We start from the raw sequence: 12,817 nt of genomic DNA, 5'->3' as shown, positions 1-12,817 counted from the left end.
TTTGTACCAAAAGAGAAAAGAAAAACAAACAAACAAAAAACCCAAACAAAACACAAACCCAGAAACTGGTAACTCTGATTTAAGCTTGTATTTCGGGTTCTATGGCAAATCAACTGCTCAGCCTCTGAATTAAAGAAATAAAAAGACAAAACAGTATCTTGTGTTTGCATTACAGATGCCACATCTAAAACACAAACATACTGTCTTTGTTAGGGCAGGCTAGATATGTAAAGGCAAGACCAAATTAAATTTCTCTTAACAATGATTTCTGTTTGCCTCAGACTGGCAGGAACCACCTAGATACACAGAGAGGAGTTTCCAGAAACTCCCAAATCCCTAAGTAAGCTTGAAAGCTGCACTCCTCACCACAGCACCTGAGCTCCTCCAACACAGTGCCGTGAGCAAAGTCCTGTCTGCTTTCTCGGTGGTCCAGGCAAACTTCTGTCTGGGAAGAGGGGTTTCCACTTTTTGTTTGGTTATTTTACTTCCTTTTTCCCTGCTCTGTCTGTGGACTGGTTGCAATTACTGGGTAGAAAAAGGCAAGACGGCGTTAGAGCCCTCTCTGTGGTCTCACTCTTGCAGAGAGCACAATCTCTCAGGTGACCCTGTGTCACAGGGCTCAGGTACAGCCCCGCCAGGCTGGCAAGGGAGCCCTTCTCACCTGCCTTCTACCTCTGCCCTTTTGGACTGTGCCACGTGCTGCCAAGACAAGGGGACTGTCCTTCCACAAGCGAGCAAACCACAGCACTGCTCACACGCCTCTGAGCTCAGCATCACCACGCTCATGGTGGGACTGAAGGGACACGAGGGGCAGCAGCCGGGACCTCCCCAAATACGGTGCTGCCCTTAGGTGCATTTTTCTTCCCAATTTAGAGAGGGAAGAAGATGTGTCAGCTCTCTGGCTGACCTGCTCTGCCACAGCAGGCAAGAAGCAAAGAGGGGAACCTCTGCTGGGAACATGCAGTAGAGGCTTTTCTGTTTCCAGTTGTCAGGGTTCAAAATCGTAACATACGTGAGCTGCTGTTTAGCTAACTTACATTTCTACAAAAGTCCTGTCAATTATTTGCTATCCAGGGCTAAGAACTATACAACAGTGCCCTGTTCAGGTCTAATATCTCCCATAAACTTACAGTTAACTCTCAGCAGGAGCCAGTTTCTATCAGTGGAAAAAACATACTTCAAATAACCATGACAGTTAAGTAGAACTTGCCTGGATAGAGACATACTGATTCACTGCAGAGCCTTACAGAAACTAAGAAGAGAAATCAAAAGTAAAAATGAAAATATATTTACTGTCATTGCTTTTTTTTATTTTATGTTTGTTTGGTTTTTTCTGCTGGAACACCTGATAATTCCCTATTGAATAATGTCACTGGCGGCCTACACTAATTTAGTAAGAATTCAGGTACAAATGTCAGAACTAAAGCCACAGTCAGGGATGAAAGTATCAACACAGGAAACTGATGCTAATTTTAAGCAATCTCTTCCATACAAACAGTTGCTTTGAAAAACATCTAAGGGAAATGGCAATACAGAGTAAACCTCTTTCTGTTTACAAGTATAAAAATACTGTAATATAAATAAACAATAAATAAATAAAATATCTGAAATATTTAACACCTGGACTGAAATACAGTTAAAATCCTGGTTTTCAAATGCTGACATGTTGTCTCAGGCTGTTTCCTGCGACATACACACTGGCTCATCACAACTCAAACTCACTGTAAAAACAGCATTCATTTACTGCATGAGGTCACAGGGGAAGCTGGAGACATCTGACTCCTAAAGAAAGAGTTCCTGGGAGCCTGAGGCTGTGAAAAAAGGAAAACACAAAAAAGCTTTCTAACTCTGAAACTGAGTTTATTCAGCTGTCAGCAATACTCCTATTTCCAGAGGTCACGTCAGTCTGTTCTCTAGGCAAAGAAGGTTTCTTCCAAGGACACATTCAGCAAAAACCAATGCATTCCACAGCTCAGCATAAAAGAAGGTACCAACTGTGGGAGTTGCTGAGCAACCATCTGAGATTTATTAACTCAATTCCTGGAAAGCATAGATGTTAGCCATGGAAATTCAGGCTTGATTCATTTACCATTCCCTCCTGGTACCTCTGCTTATTGAAAGAAAAGGTAGTGCAGCAGGTAACTACTTTTAAGCAGTCCTGGTTTGCCCCCCTGAAAGAGAATCTTTGATTGAATCTACTTCATGGGAAAATCACCAACCTTTCAAGCCTTCTTCATCCTTGAAATAGAAATAAGTCAGAGGAGGTGATGAGGCACAGTATCCACAACTGTCATGCCTGGACTAGCCAAACAGTCTCCTCCAACTCCCTTCTGTCCTGCTCTGCAGGCAGTTTCTGGTTCCTTTCTCCTTCCTAATCAGTGCCAAGGAGCCAGACACGAGCACAGAATGCAAATCCTGCTTCATCCTGGCTCCATGTGAAACAACTTGCATTTTCATTTGAATAGCACTCTTCCTTGCTTCCTGAAACAGGCAGAGAGGCACACACAAACACATGTGGCAAAGTGCACTTAGAACAAGCCAGTGGAGGTAACAGGTTACGTTCTCAAACTTTTAAAGTTTGAAAAAGGAAGCATCTCACTCAATAAAAAAATTCACAGTGAAGTTTTACAGCTCCGTGAGGACTTTCATAGTTTATCTGAGCAGGTGTTAAGGTAAGATGCTGAAAGAGGTGGTCTTTCATGATCCCCTTCATGTTCTAATTAGGCGCAGATGGCCACAGATATATTACTATCTAGCTGCAGAAAGGAGAATGAAAAGCAAAAAGGGCTTGGGTCTTCTATCACAGACCCTCAAAAACGGTCCCTAGCTCCTCAAGAATCAAAAGCTTCCACCTGAAAAAGCTGCGACTTGAGTCCAAATGTTCTTTTGCAAGCTCAGTGACGTTATTATTAGGGGTACATCATTTGCTATCTCATTTCTGCCAGTGCTCCAAGTTGCTTGAAAACATTTCCTTCAGCCACCCTAAAAAATAGCAGATGTTTAGAATCCATGGGAGTTTAAAACACTGTCACAATCTACAGGAACTGATTTGTTTCCTTCATGGTCCTTACCCAACGAGGACAATTTGTGTGCAAATAATCTTCTGTTAATCAAAAGACAGGGGTTCAACCTGTATAAATTGCCTGGTGATACAAATAAATGTGCTTTATGGGCTCTCCTGCAAATATAATTTGTAGATTTAAGTTGCTTAATTCTTCATTGCTTCTGCCAAAAAAAAAAAAACAAAAAAACAGAGAAGCTTTTGCTCACAGATACATGGCAGGAACACCTATGCCCTAGAACATGTAACTCAGAATTAAGAATGACAGCAAAAAAGAAACTACTAGAATTGCTTATATTTAGCATCTTCAACATTACAAGATATCAGTAAAAACAACCCCATAGTGTTTTTCCCTAGGCATATCAATGCCACGATTTCTTACCAATGCTTGGATTTTGCTTCACAAATATTTAGCAGAGAACTGGTGCAACTTTATTTCTGCTCCTGTTACTATGCAATGAAGAGTAAATGCACTGTAATGTTCAACAGCCTATCACAAGACACATAGGAAAGTGAAAAAACTTACTCTGTATATGAATGATCTGAGATTCCGCCTACTAAAAACAGTCCCAGGCATTTTCACAGCTCACACAGCAGTCCTGAACAAGAGACTTGGTGCTACACAGTGAATATTTCTGAAACTAACTAACTGTACAAGAAAGTACAACAGACCACATGATTGTCACATGAATATCCTTGCACAATATTAATCCAGTTTCTTTCTATTATTACTTGCCAGTGGTTTTATCTTGCTAAGTTACTCATACATGGACTACTCAGCAAGAATGAGAGTTACAAAAATATACTTCAAAACTGTCTCAAATGCATTGCAGGCATGGAGAGAAGACACAGTAAGTGGATTCTGCTACTTATTCTAAATACTCTTCACTTTAAAAGGCCCGTTTGCATGGGCTTTCTTTAGAGTAAGGAGCTCAATGAGGAAAGCAATTAAAACAGGACCAAAAAAGCTTACAGAGCAACATAAGATTAAAAACTTGGTACATCTCTGGGAAGGTGAAAACAAAACTGACTTCATAACAAGGCTAGTTTACTTTTGCTGGCATGTGAGCCTTGTACAATTTCTACAAACAAGGTTTTGAATAGCATTCTCACTGCTGGAGTGGGAGCACCACAGAGAGCTCACCACTGCTCCAGCTAAAGTTCTTGTCAGTACCCTAATTGCACGCATGCAATATCCTCTGCTACATATGAATGAAGTCGTGAAGTGTCGATGACTCAATTAATTAGCCTGTATTGGACGTTCACACATTAAAGGTAAGTTTTGCAGCCTGCAAGTCTGTCAGCACACAGGTTTCATACTGCTCACATCAGCAGCTGAAAACTCTGTGAATAATGAAAAGCTAACAGAAGAACTTTGAAAGTATTAATACATCTGTTTTTAATTACTGCTAGAGGCACTAAGAAAAAAAAATAAAACAACTAAGATTATTAAGAGCGTGGGACAATTTTTCTGTGAGGAAAGGCTGTGAGAGAACTGGGATTGCTCAAGCCTTGACAAAGCTTGACAAGGCCTTCAGTGTGTGAAGGGAGGATGAAAAGAGGAGCTAGGCTCCTTTCACTGGGGTCCTGTGACAGGACCAGAGGCAATGGGCACAAACTGAAACACGGAAAGTTCCCTCTGAACATCAGGAAACACTTCTTCATTGTGAGGGTGACCAAGCACTGGCACAGGTTACACAGGGAGGTTGTGCAGTGTCCATCCTTAAAGGTATTCAAAACTCATCTGGACTCAGTCCTAGACAATCTGCTCTAGGTACTTACTTTGGGCAGGGGGGCTGAAGAAGATGTCCTCCAGAGGTCACAGAATCATAGAAAGGTTTGGGTTGGAAGGGCATTAAAGATCATTTAGTTCCAACCCCTGTACTCTGGTCAAGGATGCTACCCACTAGATCAGGTTGTTCAGGGCCCCATCCAACCTAGCCTTGAACACTTCCAGGAATGGGAAATCCAGAACTTATCTGGGTATCCTGTCGCACCCTCACAGTAAAGAATTTCTTCCTAACATGTAATCTGAATCTCTCCTCTTTTAATTTAAAACTGTTTCCCCTTGTCCTATTTACATCTGTCCATGTAAAAAGTCAACTTCCCTCTTTTTTAAAAGCTCTCTTCAAGTGCTGGAAGGCTGCAATGAAGTCTCCCTGGAGTCATCTCTTCTTCAGCCTGAACAGCCCCAACATTCTTAGGTTGTCTTCATGGCAGAGATGTTCCAGCCCTCTGACCATCTTCATGGACCTCCACTGGACTTGCTCCAACACATCCCTGTCTTTTCTGAGTCGAAGACCCCAGAGCAGGATGCAGCACTCCAGGTGGGGTCTCACCAGAGTGTAGCAGAACAGCAGAATTCCCTCCCTCGCTCTGCTGGCCACAGTGTTTTTGATGCTGCCCAGGATGCTGTTGGCCTGCAATTGCACATTGCCAGCTCCTCTCCAGCTTTTTGTCCATGAGAACCCCAAAGTCCTTCTCTGAAGGGCTTCTCTCAATGAGTTGTTCTATTCTGTACTCACATCTGGGATTACCCCAATCCAGGGGCAGCACCTAGACATTGAGCCTTTCACCACAACTCTCAGGCTGCATCCATCCCACCAATTCCTCCCCACCTCAGACATTCTGCGATTCCGTGAACCATAAATTATTAGAGCTGAGAAAACTATTTGACACTCCCACCATCACACAGATTTCTCCCTAAATGAGCAAGTGAAACACAAAACCCAGGTATGTATGTGTCTCCCTCATTAATTAGTCTTCTTGCTTCCAGGAACTCTTTACCATAATTACTTAAGTCTCATCTTAATTAAGGTGTGACCTGTTGTCCTTCAGCTTTTTAAAGACTTGGTGCAAGATTCATACCTTCCAAGGGCATGACCATGGACTCCTTTCCAAGTCAGTGGGGAGAAGCATAAATTTCATCACCTAAAATAGTCTGGACTTCCTGTTCCCTAGAATAACTTGCCTCTTCCTCTGAACTCTGAACTCAGACAATAATCTTCAAGTGTTGAAGAAGAAAGGTGTTTTGAGTTCAGAGATGTAAATCCAGCAGAGATCTATTCTGTAAACATTCCACATGCTTTTAAGGCAACTGCTCAGTCAGGGAAGAGGAAAAAGATTAAGCGAGAGAAACCAATACCTGTTGCATCCTCCTTATGAGAGCTGTTGGTTCAGAAATGAAATGTTAGGCCATGCTTGCTGGACATCCCACAGACCTCTTCCAAATTACCTGCTGACATAGGGATGTCCTGGTAAAACCTACAGTCAGTGGTACTTAGGACAGTCAAATTATTTAAATAAAAACATCAGTAAAACAACCAATAAATTTCTGAGTTTCCACATTTCCAGTTTCACCCCCCAGGCTGAGTCCTCCTCAATAGAAAACTCAATACAGGCAGGTCACAACCAAATAACCCTCGTTTAAGCTGGACTTTTCTCACTCCCATTAGAGCATCTCCCCTGCTTCTGGTTATAGCAGTGGCCACATAAATTAATGATTCATAATTTTCCAACCTGCACTCTTCTCATGCAGAAGACACAGGATGACTTTCACAAATATCCCCAACACCTACCAGACCTCAAAATGCACAGGTGACTAGAACATGAATTAGATCATGCTGACCTCAAAGAGGCTGAAGGACCACAGGTTCTGGAAAGGTCTTGTTTAAAGAAAAAAGATTTGAAATGCCCTCAAATTTTGGACAGCCTCAACTCTGCAAGAGACTGAAGAATTAATTATCTGGATCAAACTTCTCACATAAAGCATTTTATTATTTTAAAATGGAGAACGTAGTGGGTGGAAAATAAGCATGTAGCAATGCGTCAGGAGATCAGAAATGTTTCGGATTGTTCTGTCAAAGTCTCTCCTGATCTAGAGAGTCTGGTAGTTTCACCCAATGCTTCCCAGGACCCCAGGGATCAGGGTAAGTTCCTTATGTTGTTCCAAGGATGACATTTTAGGAACATGAAGTCTTGACGTGGACTGACACATTATTAGTAGTATTTTGAAAAAACAGCACCATTCAGTCTTAGGTCTTCAGTGCCACACTGACCCTGTGGTCTGTGCATATACTCTCCAATGAGGACAAAATAGGCCAAAAAAGCATGTAAGACAGAGATAACCTCAGTGGTAACCGTCCCCATGATCGTGTTCATGGGATCCTTTTGGAGACAGCGCCAGGCGCAGCCGGCGTTGGACACCCTGCCCTCGGCCTCCCAACATTAACCTGCACACAGTCGCGGGCAGCTCCCTCTCCATAGTGAGGGATTCACTGACAAGCAGGAGGTTACGGCAGGGCTGAAAGCCAGGACATCAGGCTCATCGAGGACATCCTCTGCTGGGCAACCAGAAGGGCCAGCATTCACACAGGCATTTACTCCTGGGGGAGTGTGGGACACAGAAGAAACCCGTGTCCCGGGAGGCCTCCGCCTCCTCACAGCGCCCTCCCTTCCATCCTGCCCAAGGGATCCGAAGACGTCACTTGAGGAGGACGCAATGCAATCCAAGGAGCAGCACGCGTTATGTCTCACGGAACCGTGCCGGGAACGTGCGGCTGTCCGCTCTCTTGCGGCATCTCTGGGATAAAAACGCCTCATGCAGCAGCACAGGGCCCCGCCCAACAACGCACTGCACTGCACTCCACGCCTTCCACGGGCTGCAGTTCTGTGTTTGCTGGGTGCGGCCAGGGCGAGGAGGCGGCGGGGAAGGGGGTGAACTAGGAGGCGAAGGAAGAGGAGAAGGCAGCGCAGAAAGCAACGGCGCCACCGCTCCCGCCCCTCCGGGGCGCTGCCGGCCGGGAGCCGCTGCCCAGCCGGTCCCGCCCCGCTGGTTGGGAACCTCCCTTTCCGCTGGGAAGGCGACGCAGCGCTGCCCAAGATGGTGGCGGGAGGGCTGTGCCTGTGTGGGCTCCTCAGGTACCGGGGCTCGGGGGCGGCGCGTCCTGGCGGCGGGCAGGGCGGGCGGGAGGCGGCCCCGGCCCGGCCCGGCCCGGCCGCGCTCCTCCGGCCCCCGGGGCGGCCCCTGCCCGGCTCCGCGCTGTGCCGCGGCCTCGGGTGGGTTAATGTGCTTTTCCGCCGCTCCCGGCCCAAAATGAAAGTGCTTCCTTTCGTGTCAGTCGTGACGCGTGGGTCGCTCCTTCGGGAAACAGGAGCGGCTGAGTAAACGCTGTTTGTGGCAAGGCTTAGCGGGAGGAAGCCGGCGCTGTCCCTGCGCCAGGAAACTTCCCGCTACAGGGTTAGCAGGGCTGTCAGGGCTGTCAGGGAGGCGGTGCAGAGCGGAGGGAACACCCCTGACAGTGGCTGAGAGAGCTGAGCTAACAGCTCTGTGCACACAGGGGCTGCTCAGAGCTGCTCGGGGCAGCTGGCATCGCTGTTCCTGCCTCCGGGGAGTGGGAAGTGCAGGTTGGAACAGGAGATGCCTGGCCCCAGTTACCCGGCACCAAAGCCCCAGTTACCCGGCACAGTAGAGCGAGCCAAACAGGGGATTGGGTGGGAAAAAGCTCTTAAAAATCTGTTTGGAAGTCACTCTGCTGGTTGTGTGTTGTCAAGTTGCTATGGGCATGCAACTTTTACAAAGTGCACGTGGAGATGGATTACATATGTAGGGCATGAATAAACAATAATAAATGATTGCAAGGTAACAGCAGGGGAAAAAGAGATTTTCAGAAAAACAATGCAGAGTAGTGATTTCATTTCTGTAATTGTCAGTCATACACAGTGATGATTTCTGAGATTAGAACTCAAGAAGTTTGTCAAACTCCCTGTAGCTCTTCTTTCAAGTCCTTCTCGCTCAATGCCATACACAGTAATTCTTTAAAGCAATTACATATTTTAAAATTTCTGGCTTGTTTCAGATTGCTGTGCTCATTGTTACTCCCTGCATTATTTCTAAGTGGAATTTTGTGCATCTGCTTGCTGGTCCTGCTGTGGGGAGTACGGCTCTGGATACAAAGGAAGAAACAGTTGAGATCAGCAGGAAGAGATGGGAAGCGGCCACTGGTGGTGGCCTTTTTTCACCCGTATTGCAATGCAGGAGGTGGAGGGGAGAGAGTCTTGTGGTGTGCCATAAGAACGCTCCAGAAAAAGTAAGCATATGTGTTTATCAAACACCATATTTCGTTCCAGGCTTCTGTTGCTATTCTTTATGCATATGTTGGCATTTGACATATTTAAGCAAGTGTCATTAATCTACTTGTCTTACATTTTATTTTATGTCTGAGTTTCATGTGGTTGCATTTTACTTCATCCCTTTAGATTTTGAAATTTCCTGCTGTGGCACCTCTCAATTTTTTCCTTTTTCCTTGAGTAAACCTCTCCTTCCTCCTCAGTTTTCCACTACTGGTATGGAACTTTCATCTTTATACTTGCCTCTTGGTGCAGGAGACAAAAAAAATTAATACCTAAAGTGGATTCAACATGGGCACATCATTGATTTGCCATCATTTGCATTTTGCTCATGCTGTGCACTAGACAGGTATCTCCTAATGTAGAGCAAGGAGTTCTGAAGTCTGTAGAATAATACTGAACTCCTTTTGTGTTTTACTCATATTAATATATTCCCCAAGTTCTCAGCCATATGTTTTTCTGCAGATCAGAAGAAACCTGTCGAAGTATAAGGAATAGTATTATTTAGTTAAAGTCGTTTCTGGGCCAAACATTTGTTCTCACATTCTTCTTGAGTACTTTTAAGTGGATTGCATTTAAGTTTCTTGCTGAAAAATAAGAGAAGAGGAATATATTAAATTCTTTTACTTTATCCTTACAGGTACAGAAATGTAACGTGTGTTGTTTACACTGGTGATAGAGATGCCACCGGAGAAGAAATAGTAGAAGGCGCTTTCAGAAGATTCAATATTAAGTTAATCCATCCTGTGAAGTTTGTATTTCTAGAAAAACGCTTCCTTGTGGAAGCTTCTCTTTATCCTCACTTCACTTTGCTGGGACAAAGTTTAGGATCAGTGTTCCTTGGCTGGGAAGCTCTTCTAAAGTGTGCTCCTGATATTTATATTGACTCAATGGGTTATGCCTTCACAATTCCCCTCTTCAAATACCTGGGAGGTTGTCGCGTTGGATGCTACGTCCATTATCCCACTATCAGCACGGATATGCTCTCTGTCGTGAGGAACCAGGATACCAGGTTTAACAATGCTGCCTTCATTACAAGCAGTCCTCTCTTCAGCAAATTTAAACTTGTCTACTACTACTTCTTTGCTTTCATGTACGGGTTGGTTGGTTCCTGCAGTGATGTGGTCATGGTGAATTCTTCTTGGACACTGAATCACATCCTTTCCCTCTGGAGAGCTGGGGCTTGCACTACTGTTGTGTATCCACCATGCGATGTTCAGGCTTTCCTGGATATTCCACTAGAAGTGGAAAAGAGCACCAGTGAATATTCCATTGTTTCTGTCAGCCAATTCAGGCCTGAAAAAGATCATCCTTTGCAAATCAGAGCCTTTGCTAAATTGCTGAAAGAGAAGAGAGTGGGGCAGCAGCCATCACTGAAGCTGATCTTAATCGGCGGCTGTCGTAACCAGCAAGATGAAGAGCGTGTAAATAACCTGAAACGTCTGTGTGAAGAGCTGGGAGTCAGTGATGATGTTGTGTTCAGGATTAACATTCCCTTTGAGGAGCTGAAGAGACACCTGGCTGAGGCCACCATCGGTCTGCACACCATGTGGAATGAGCACTTTGGGATCGGTCAGTACATTTCCTCAGTGTTCAGCTGCTTGTCCCTAGGTGTCTAAGCACAGAGGTCTGCATGCCAAGCAGGTGTCCAGCTCCTGTTCCCGTTGGAGGCAGTGTAGCTGCCGTAAAGCCTACAGGACCAGTGCAGATGTGGTGCAGATGATGCGCCACTAGGTGCTACTGTAGTGCAAGCTGAAGTGCTGCAGTCATAGGTTGTTAATTCTGTGCATCCTCTGGTCATCTGAGCACAGAGCTGGTCCTGTCTGTGCTGCCCAGGATGTCCTGCTGACCTCCAGCTATTGCCCTGCAAGGACAACCCTGTTGTCCTTGGGTTAGTTTTGCCAGCCTTCCAGAGCTTCAACAGACTGCAGGTGCTTCTCTTCCAGCACCTTAAATTGTGCCCTGGTGGCTCCACTGACTGCAAGGGGAGCTTAGAGACAGTTCATGTGTAGACATCCATGTTAGAGATTTTGGTTGTGTTTCACCTGCCTCAAATGCCACCTGAAATGTCCAGTGTATGTCATGGGGCTCCAGTTGCTGTTTCCAGGGTGTGAGTCTCCCACACATCCTGTCTGGTACAAATAAGCCCTGTGTAGATGCCACCATTGGTCATTTCATTGCATTAGGCATCTCTGCTGAGGCAAATGTATGAAGCCCTTTAATTGGTGGGTGTAGCATGGAGCAGAATGTCAGAGAGGAGCTGGGGCCCAGAATTAAGGTATGGGGCTCTGTTTATTTGGATTAGTTTAGTCCTGACCTTGAAAGGGAGTGCCAGATTGCCCATCTTTTGTAAATCTACAGCAGTCAGCTGAGATAGTAGCCAAGCAAAGTACTGGACTTCTGAATATTTTCTGATTGAAATGTGCATAGTCAACTTTTTTCTCAAACATTTAAAATCAGGTATGTTACAAGACCCACAAATTAACCAGTTGTATCTGATACCTAATTTCAATTTTATGTGTTTAAGAGAAAGTGTCCAGTTGTGGATTTCAGTCCTTAAAACGGAAAAATTTTAATTTCTCTTTCTTTTGGGAACATTTTAGCTGTATTTTTCCAGCTGATTTGGAATGGCAGTCTGTAGTGAATTTTACTGTTGGTTTAACTTTCCAGTGTTTTACAGAAGGCCAAAGCACGTGATGTGCAGACTCACATCAGCATTTCTTGTCTCTCTTACAGGAGTAGTTGAATGTATGGCAGCTGGCACAGTTATCCTGGCTCACAATTCTGGTGGCCCCAAGTTGGACATCGTGGTACCCCACGAAGGATGTGTTACAGGCTTCCTAGCAGAAGACGAGGACAGTTACGCTGAGACAATGGCTTACATCTTTTCTTTGTCTCCTGAGAAAAGACGGGGGATCAGAGAAAACGCTCGTCGCTCTGTGCACAGGTTTTCTGACCAGCATTTTGAAGACACATTCCTGTTATCTGTGGAGCCGTTATTTAAATAAGTGTATAGAAGTAAAAATGAACATGAGTAAAATTAACTTTTTATATTGGACTGTGTGGCACATGTAAATATATCTAAGCTACGATCCCTTGGTTCCATTCAATAAAAAGGTTGTTTTACTTTCTGTCAAGCTGTCTGTTTTACGTAACAGAGACTTTTTTTTCCTGGGAAAGAAATGCTTCTATGTTAACTACATGGGAGTTTGGTGCACTTAAAAACCATCTGGATTTACAGCCATGATAGTGCTTCAGTAACAGAACTACATCAAGAAGTTATTTTATTTATCAGGAACCTCTTTTATTTATTTAATATTTTCAGTCTTCACCTGTTTCATGACTCTCTTTTGAAGTCAGTGTTTTTGTTTTATAGCCTTTGTACCCAGAATTTTTTTTCCAGAATCTACAGTATGCCTGTATTTGGCACTGGTGAGGCTGCACCACAAATCTGGTGATCAGTTTTGGGCCCCTCAGTTGAGGAAGGGTGTTGAGATGCTGGAGCATGTCCAGAGAAGGGCAACAGAGCTGGTGAAGGGTCTGGAGCACAAGTCCTGTGAGGAGCATCTGAGGGAGCTGGGGGTGTTCAGCCTGGAGAAAAGGAGGCTCAGGGGGGACCTTATCACT

The 12,817-nt window shown here is 44.7% G+C and overlaps 2 protein-coding genes across 2 annotated transcripts in view; one reads left to right on the top strand and one right to left on the bottom strand.

Annotated features, from left to right (window-relative positions):
- ATP7B (ATPase copper transporting beta) overlaps positions 1 to 3,755 on the bottom strand; it is a 43,746-nt gene extending 39,991 nt beyond the window's left edge. The window contains exon 1 of the mRNA XM_038147794.1: positions 3,588 to 3,755. Coding sequence (XP_038003722.1) covers positions 3,588 to 3,638 — 51 coding nt within the window. The 5' untranslated portion in view covers positions 3,639 to 3,755. The remainder of the gene's footprint in view (positions 1 to 3,587) is intronic.
- A 3,604-nt stretch (positions 3,756 to 7,359) lies between these two features.
- On the top strand, positions 7,360 to 12,321 carry ALG11 (ALG11 alpha-1,2-mannosyltransferase). The gene is made up of 4 exons (XM_038154968.1): positions 7,360 to 7,981; positions 8,920 to 9,150; positions 9,831 to 10,762; positions 11,927 to 12,321. Exons 1-4 carry the CDS (start codon positions 7,944 to 7,946, stop codon positions 12,196 to 12,198), a joined length of 1,473 nt encoding a protein of 490 aa, XP_038010896.1. The 5' UTR covers positions 7,360 to 7,943; the 3' UTR covers positions 12,199 to 12,321.
- Positions 12,322 to 12,817: the final 496 nt, after the last annotated feature.

This window comes from Motacilla alba, chromosome 1 (assembly GCF_015832195.1).
Source record: "Motacilla alba alba isolate MOTALB_02 chromosome 1, Motacilla_alba_V1.0_pri, whole genome shotgun sequence".
In the NCBI taxonomy this organism is placed as follows: Eukaryota; Metazoa; Chordata; class Aves; order Passeriformes; family Motacillidae; genus Motacilla; species Motacilla alba.
Note: the sequence above shows the minus strand (reverse complement) of the source record. Positions and strands in the feature narration are given on the sequence as shown.

Coding starts and splice junctions, on each gene's coding strand:
- ALG11 (XM_038154968.1), top strand. CDS start 7,944: ATGGTGGCGGGAGGGCTGTGCCTGTGTGGGCTCCTCAG. Junction 7,982..8,919: donor TGCCTGTGTGGGCTCCTCAG/GTACCGGGGCTC, acceptor GGCTTGTTTCAG/ATTGCTGTGCTCATTGTTAC. Junction 10,763..11,926: donor GAATGAGCACTTTGGGATCG/GTCAGTACATTT, acceptor TCTCTCTTACAG/GAGTAGTTGAATGTATGGCA.